Here is a 7,056-nt window from a genome sequence, read left to right on the forward strand (position 1 = left end):
TTTTTTTTTTTTTTTTTTTTTTTTTTCAAAAGATACCTTTCATTTGAAGACCAAAAACTTGGCAAATACAACCCAGTGCCTCCAATAACGAGTAACACCTACACAGGAGAAAGTAAAGAAGCAAGACATACTCAAAGAAAGATGCCGAACCAAGTTATCAACAGAGTTGGAGCTGGTGGAGTGATTCTCTGTTTGAGTGTCAACTGACCGAGGTGAAGTTGGAGAATGGTTTTTATTTCCAACAGAACTGCAGAAGCGGGTCTAGAAGTGGCAAGGTGGAGTCGGGAATTTCTCTCCCTCCAGATAGCATACATGGAGGCTTGGTAAGCCAATCTAAGAATAGTAGCCACATTTTTGTTCCTTGAAGGTTGTCTTAACCATCTCGCTCGAGTCTCAAATTCCAGTGGAGAAACTACTTGAGCTTTATCAGTGAAATGTCGCCATATCTCATCAGCGTAAGGGCAATCAAAAAATAAGTGTTGTCGAGTCTCGTCATGAGTATTACAAAGAAGACAAACAGAGGGAACCAACAGACCCCAACGCACCAACCGATCCCGCGTATGGAGTCTGTGTCGTGAGATTAGCCAAGCAATGAAGGAATGTTTGGGGATCCTCCCCTTGATCCAAACCGAGTCAAACCAATCCACTATAGGCCCTGGAGGATAAAGATATTTCCAGGTTGCAGCTGTTGAGAACGAGTCAGACGCCTGAGCATCTCCAATTTTCCACAAGAACTGATCATCTTCATCCTCCCCTTGAGTAACAACCGAAGAGGGGATAGGTGGGAGGCAAGACTTCAGTAACTGAATGATTGGGCTACGACTCCTACTGGTGGATATCCACCATTGACCATTAACCACCGCATCTGCTACAACCACATGAAGAGGAAGACCAGAGACTCTTGGGCCTGCCTCTCCCGTGATATCCAGCAAAGGACCGAGGGAAGTCCAATTATCTGTCCAGAAATTGCATGTTATTCCAGAGCCAACTTCACACACCACAAAGGGTCTTGCTAAAGGCCGCAGCTTGCAGAGACTCCGCCAAATCCAGCTACCTGCCGAAGTAGCATTGACTTCCCAAAAACTGACTCCCTATTAGATGCAGCCTCACCCATGACACCCACAAAGAACCTCCTCTTGTAAAAATTACCCAAATCAATTTGAGAGCCAAGACTTTGTTCCAATTGACCAACCTCTTCAACCCCAAACCTCCATTTTCTTTTGGAGTACAGACTGAGTCCCAAGAGACCTTTGCACCAAGAGCTGAATCCGGTGATCCCTTCCAAAGAAAAGCACTGCACATAGATTCAATTTCCTCCAGTAGTCCATTTGGGAGAACGAAGATAGAGGCCCAAAAGGTGATGGTGGAGTACACAACCGATTGAATCAGCTGAATCCTACCCGCAAAAGATAGTTTCCTCACTGTCCAAGAGTTAAACTTGGCTCGAATCCTATCCAGTAGAGGTTGAAAATCTTGTCTAGTCATCTTCTTCGAGGATAAGGGGACTCCCAAGTAACGAACCGGGAAAGAGCCTTGAACTAACCCTGCTCTATCAGCAATCAATTTGTTCTCCTCAAGATTTTCTCCATCTAGAAAAAGAGCCGTCTTGTCTCTGTTAATCCCTAGCCCAGACTCCTGTTTAAAGTCCTCTAGAATCGCCAAAATTCCTTCCAGGGAAGCTTCTTGACCATCAAAGAATATGAGCATATGATTCGTAAAACTCAAATGAGTAATCAAAGGAGCCAAACAAAGCGGATGAGGACCGAAAGACTGATTCATAGCAATTTTATCGAGTTTCTTTGATAAAACATCCAGAGCCAGAACAAACAGAAGAGATGATAATGGATCACCCTGTCGCAACCCCTTCTTACCTGGGAAGAAACCAACGAGTTCTCCATTAATCGCGAGACTGAAAGAAGGGCTGGTGAAGCACTGTTGGAGCCAATCAATAAATGTAGGAGGGAGGTCAATTGCTATCAGAACATTTACAAGGAACTGCCAGTTCAAATTATCATAGGCTTTGGCCAAGTCCACCTGAAGACAACCTCGAGTTCTAGTTTCGCTGGCGTGGAAATCACTGACTAGTTCTGTAGCGAGTAGGACATTCTCACACAGGTGTCTGCCTTGTATAAACCCCACCTGATTTCCTTGGACTGCATATGAGATAAAAAGCTTGAGCTTTTGCTTCAACAGCCTAGCTATAATCTTATAAACAGTCGTACAACAGGAAATGGGACGGAATTGTGGAATCGTATCTGCTCCTGGAGTTTTTGGTATGAGAGTAATGGCTGTTGCATTGAAATTCCCTGGCAAATGACCAGAAGTGAAAAACTCCTGAACTGCAACCACTGTTTCCTGACCTACTATGTCCCAAGCCTCCCTGTAAAATTCTACCGGGAAACAGTCTGGCCCTGGTGCCTTTGATTTAGGCAAAGAGGCAATAGTTCTCCTGATATCCCCTGCAGAAGGAAACTCAAGAAGTTGGCTCGCCAGTCCCGACGTGCATCTGAAAGGAACCAGACTCCTTACACCTTCCACCAACAATGGAGTAACCTCTGCATTCTCCGAGCCAAGCAAACATTTATAATACGCTACCAAGAGATCCTTAATCTGATCCAAATTATAAATCCTTTTCCATCCTCCCCTCGAATGTACTTGATACAATTCCTACCTTGATTCGCGACAACTGAGTTAAAAAAGAAAGCTGTGTTTGCATCCCCCTCTGCTAGCCATCTCACTCTTGACTTCTGCCTGTAAAATGATTCTTGAGCACTGGAAAAGAAATTCCACTTTTGACGGGCCACAAACTCTTCTCTAAAGAGAGAATCCGAGGGAGACCTAAGCAACTCTGCCTGAATGGACTCCAAATGATCTAACGCATCCCTGGTACGCTACTGTATATTTCCAAAACCTAATATGTTCAGTTGCTTGCAGGCTGCTTTTACAATCTTCATCCTCTGAGCCAAAAAAACAATTTTGAACCATACAGGATCTCCGAGTTCCAGGCTTCATCAACCACCTTTTTGAACCTAGGATGAGAGGACAGAAAGGAGAAATACTTGAAAGACTTCTTACTCCCTGCGATGTGTGATGAAGTGCAAATCAGTGCCGGGGAATGATCAGAGTCGCCAGGAGGATCAAAAACTACTAAGGTTTCAGGAAAGTTCACTCTCCAGCTGTCATTTGCCATTGCTCTATCCAACTTTCTCAAAACCGGATCCTCTGGTTGGTTATTCTTCCAAGTGTAGAAAGCTCCTCGACTTGGCAGATCAGCAAGATCAGTTTCCTCTAAACAACTTGAGAAGTCTGACATACCCGAAAGAGGCAAAGGGTGCGACAACACAGAAAAATGCTCGTTTGCTGTCAGGATTTGATTGAAGTCCCCGACAACCAACAAAGGTGACCCTCTTGCTGGGGAACTCTGAGCAATACTCTTCAAATCAGCCCAAAGATCTCTCCTCTGAGCCAGAGTGTTATAACCATAAACAAAAGCCATAGCAAAGCTTTCCCTAGTTTCTGGGATAAAGACTCCACATAGCATTATTTGAGCTGATTTATAATAGCATATGAAAGAAACAGAGGGGTCCCAGACCACCCATATCCTGCCATTTTCCGCATATTGATAGTTATAATCTCCTCTCCACCCTGGAAAGGACGCCTGCAAAACCTGAGCCGCATTCTCCTCCAAGACATGCGTCTCTAAAAGACTACCAAGAACCGGTTTGTTTTTATTTACCCAACTTCTTACAAATCTCTGACGAGAGAAGCTGTTCAAACCTCTTATATTCCAATAAAAAACCTTCGTCATCCTCAAACCCAAAAGTGAAGGTAGAGCTACGCTCTTTACGGAATCAGCAGGATCTAACCGGGGAACTACCCCGACTAGACTGCGAATGTGAACCAGAACCAGACGACACGATTCTATATTTCTCAGGACACGGTTTCATTGCTTGAGAAGGATCCTCACTTCTCTTCGAACTAATGTGCTTCTTATTCTCCAACTTTGCAAACTTCCTCACACTTAAAGCTCCCGGGATTGAAGCATTCTTGACACTCGGTCCAGATTCCTGAGCATCTTGGGAATTCTGGAATTTAGTGGACTTTCCTTTCCTCCTTGAACCCATCTCAACCCATTGATTTTCCTCTGATTGGGCCTTGACTGCATTGTGACCAACCATACACTCCGTACCACCTCTCTCCTTGAGCCAAGACTCCACAAGGTCTCATGGAGAACCGCACATAGAAACTGGCTTTTGACGAAGAGCCACTCTATCACCTGGAGGGGAGCTGTTACTACGCACCCTTGCTTTCCGTCTAACAGCTAAGCCTTCACCAGAGTGCTCTCCTGTTTTTGAATCTGAGGCCAAAACCGGGAGCTCAGACTCCACGTTTTTGCTTCCAGCTGCCTCCGCCTGAGGGGTTGACTCAACCGAGCCCAAAGGAATGCTAGTTTCTGCAGAAGCTACTCCACCAGCAACGAAGCCACCATTACTCCCAACAGAGTTCTTCTTCATTAGTGGTTTTGGACATCTATTGAGCAAGTGACCAAACCTCTCACAATTGCAACATTTTGGAGGCAATCTCGGATAAGAAACCTCTACTTTAACCAAGTTCAACAACTCATCACGAACAATTATAGTCATCGGCGGGGGTTTCTCCAAGGAGATCTCGACCTTCACTTTAGTCGTACCCATATAGTAAGGGTCCAACCGCGACTTCTCTGTATGAAGAGGCTCACCAATTGCACTCGCAATTACACTGATACCTTCAAAGGAGTACATTTGAGGAGGCACATGATGAAGCACCGCCCAAGTGGGCACCGTGGTGAGCTCCTGAGCCTGCAGAGAAGCATCAACTGACCAAGGGTACACATTAAAAGCGCAGTTCCCGGCCTGCCAGTAGCCCACTTGTAAGACCCACTCACGAGTTCGAACACACGGTATCATAATGAGGCAGGAAGTGTCTGAGACTTGACGAATGATAATGTTTTCATACTTACCCCACACAGAGTTCAGATCTGAGTAGATTTTTGACGACGGAGGTATCAACCCGTGGAAGTGAGCCACGATGTGACCCTTCCATTGATCTGCACTCCTTAGGAGAACCGAGGCTGGTGCTTGGACGACCGGAATTCCATCCTCCAAGATCACCTGAGATTCAATCTTGCGAAGGTTTCTGAGGGAAGCTTTAAACCGCTCTGCCTGAGTCGGTGTTGCGGTAACAGGGAGGCTATGAGAACCAGAGGACTGAGGAGGAGGGATCTGCGCTGGAACAACATTAATGGTAGAAGCGGCGTTTTCCACGGTTTGAGATTCTGACGGAGAAGACTGCGAAAGAACCACTGGATCTGGGGGATCCGACATTGCAGGACAAAAGGACCAAACAATCGACGAAGAAAAGAAGATGAGGGAGAAAGGGGATTTCTCGGTGACTGGCGTGAGGCCGATCTCCGGTGAAAAGCAGGGGAAAAACCTAATCGCCAAAAAAGCTCTCAGGCACACATATCGAGACCGCAATTTAAAATTTTGAAAGTTAGTAATTTGTTTGTGCATATATATATATATATAAATGGTTCTATGTGATTTAGCGATTATCATTGAGTAGTCCAATTGATTCAAATAATATCAAGAGACTTTTACATTGATACCAAAGAAAAAAGTAATATCAAGAGATGTGACTATGATTCTATCACGTAGTTGGCATAAACAAAAAGGTCGGTATAACACCCATGACCAAACATTAAATATTTGGGACCTATTGCTAGCTGTTTTCAATCCATCAGCTTTCAACTTTTAAGTTTATATAAATGCTTTACCAAATTAATCTACATTTTAAATTTTATTTATTTATGAAAATTTAAATGGACTACAAGCAAGACTTGTGATTTGTGAGTGAAAGATTTTTTTTCTTCTATAAATGAAGACAAAAATTTGAAACAAGATCTTTATGATGAAAGATACTTTATAGTCCGTGACGATGTTTCATCCCCAACGGTTTCATTTACTTTTCTTGGTTCCTTTCTCTCTTGGATCACTGGATCCTATAAAAGGATACGATTGATTAAGGTTGTAGCTGTAGAATATTTGAAATTAGTATCTATATATTTAGGTTATTGCTTTAAACTTGTTATTGCAGAAAAATTACACTACATCACTTAAAGATGTAAAATATTGTTCAGGAAAGGAACATGACAAGAAAATATGGCTATAATGTTACATTAGAGTTTTCACTAGATAGATATGTTGAATCAGCCTGGTAAGTGTAACGTAAACTTGGTACAATCATAAAAGCTAAAACCGGTACAAACTAATAGTAAACCAAAGCGATAAAAAAAAATAAAGTAAAAGTTACACTTTTTTTGTAACGTTTTTGATATCACTTAAAGATGTACATCCCTCTAGTGGGTTACCAATTAAAATCAGGCTAAATTACTCAAATGTTACTCATTTGGGTATACCTGTTAAAAACTGGTTAGTGACGTGTTAAATCATATCTAATGTGTATTTTAATTTGCTGATGTGTATTTTCTATTTTATTTTTTTACTCAAAATCAAAAAACAAAATTCAAGGAGTAAATTGTAATTATACTCAGGGCACTAAACATTTGAGTAATTTTCAAAAGATTTATAGATATGAGTAATAAACCAACTTTTGGATAACATTTGAGTAATTCTTTCTTAAAATCATTATAAAAGATGTATTTTTTTTTTTTTAATGATAACCCAGGTATCCTAACATTTCCGAAATAAATCGGTTTGCTTGGACTAACCACGTGGACGACCAAATGGCACTCCACGTGTCGGCTCCTGGACGCTGCAGCCCGGATGTGAATTTTGCAGTGGCTAGGGCTCGAATTCGTGATGGCGGCTTTTACCACCAGAGCTAGAAGCTCCGGTTAAAAAGTTAAAAAGATGTATTTTTAACAGGGGTATATGTAAGTTTGTTAAGCAATCTTTTCAAGTTAGATAGCACGTGGAATGTCTTTATAAGCATAAACTATATATTTTATCTAAGATAGAAATTCATAAATTTTCATTTTTTTTTTTTTTTTTTTTT

The 7,056-nt window shown here is 42.1% G+C and overlaps 1 protein-coding gene across 1 annotated transcript; it reads right to left on the reverse strand.

Moving 5' to 3' along the window:
* LOC104772766 lies at positions 40 to 3,541 on the reverse strand. Its single transcript, XM_010497343.1, has 5 exons — positions 2,988 to 3,541; positions 2,672 to 2,751; positions 1,150 to 2,555; positions 209 to 1,091; positions 40 to 98 (listed from the first exon to the last, which is right to left on the reverse strand). The coding sequence occupies exons 1-5, from the start codon at positions 3,539 to 3,541 to the stop codon at positions 40 to 42; spliced, it is 2,982 nt and encodes a 993-aa protein (XP_010495645.1).

The sequence above is a fragment of the Camelina sativa genome, chromosome 20, assembly GCF_000633955.1.
Source record: "Camelina sativa cultivar DH55 chromosome 20, Cs, whole genome shotgun sequence".
Taxonomy (NCBI): domain Eukaryota; kingdom Viridiplantae; phylum Streptophyta; class Magnoliopsida; order Brassicales; family Brassicaceae; genus Camelina; species Camelina sativa.

What these genes read in the sequence shown, in the direction of transcription:
- LOC104772766 (XM_010497343.1), bottom strand. Translation starts at nt 3,541, where the DNA reads ATGCTATGTGGAGTCTTTATCCCAGAAACTAGGGAAAGCTTTGCTATG. An exon ending in GCCTGGAACTCGGAGATCCT is followed by an intron (nt 2,752 to 2,987) that starts GTATGGTTCAAA and finishes ATCATTTTACAG; the next exon opens with GCAGAAGTCAAGAGTGAGAT. An exon ending in CTCAGTTGTCGCGAATCAAG is followed by an intron (nt 2,556 to 2,671) that starts GTAGGAATTGTA and finishes CGGAGAATGCAG; the next exon opens with AGGTTACTCCATTGTTGGTG.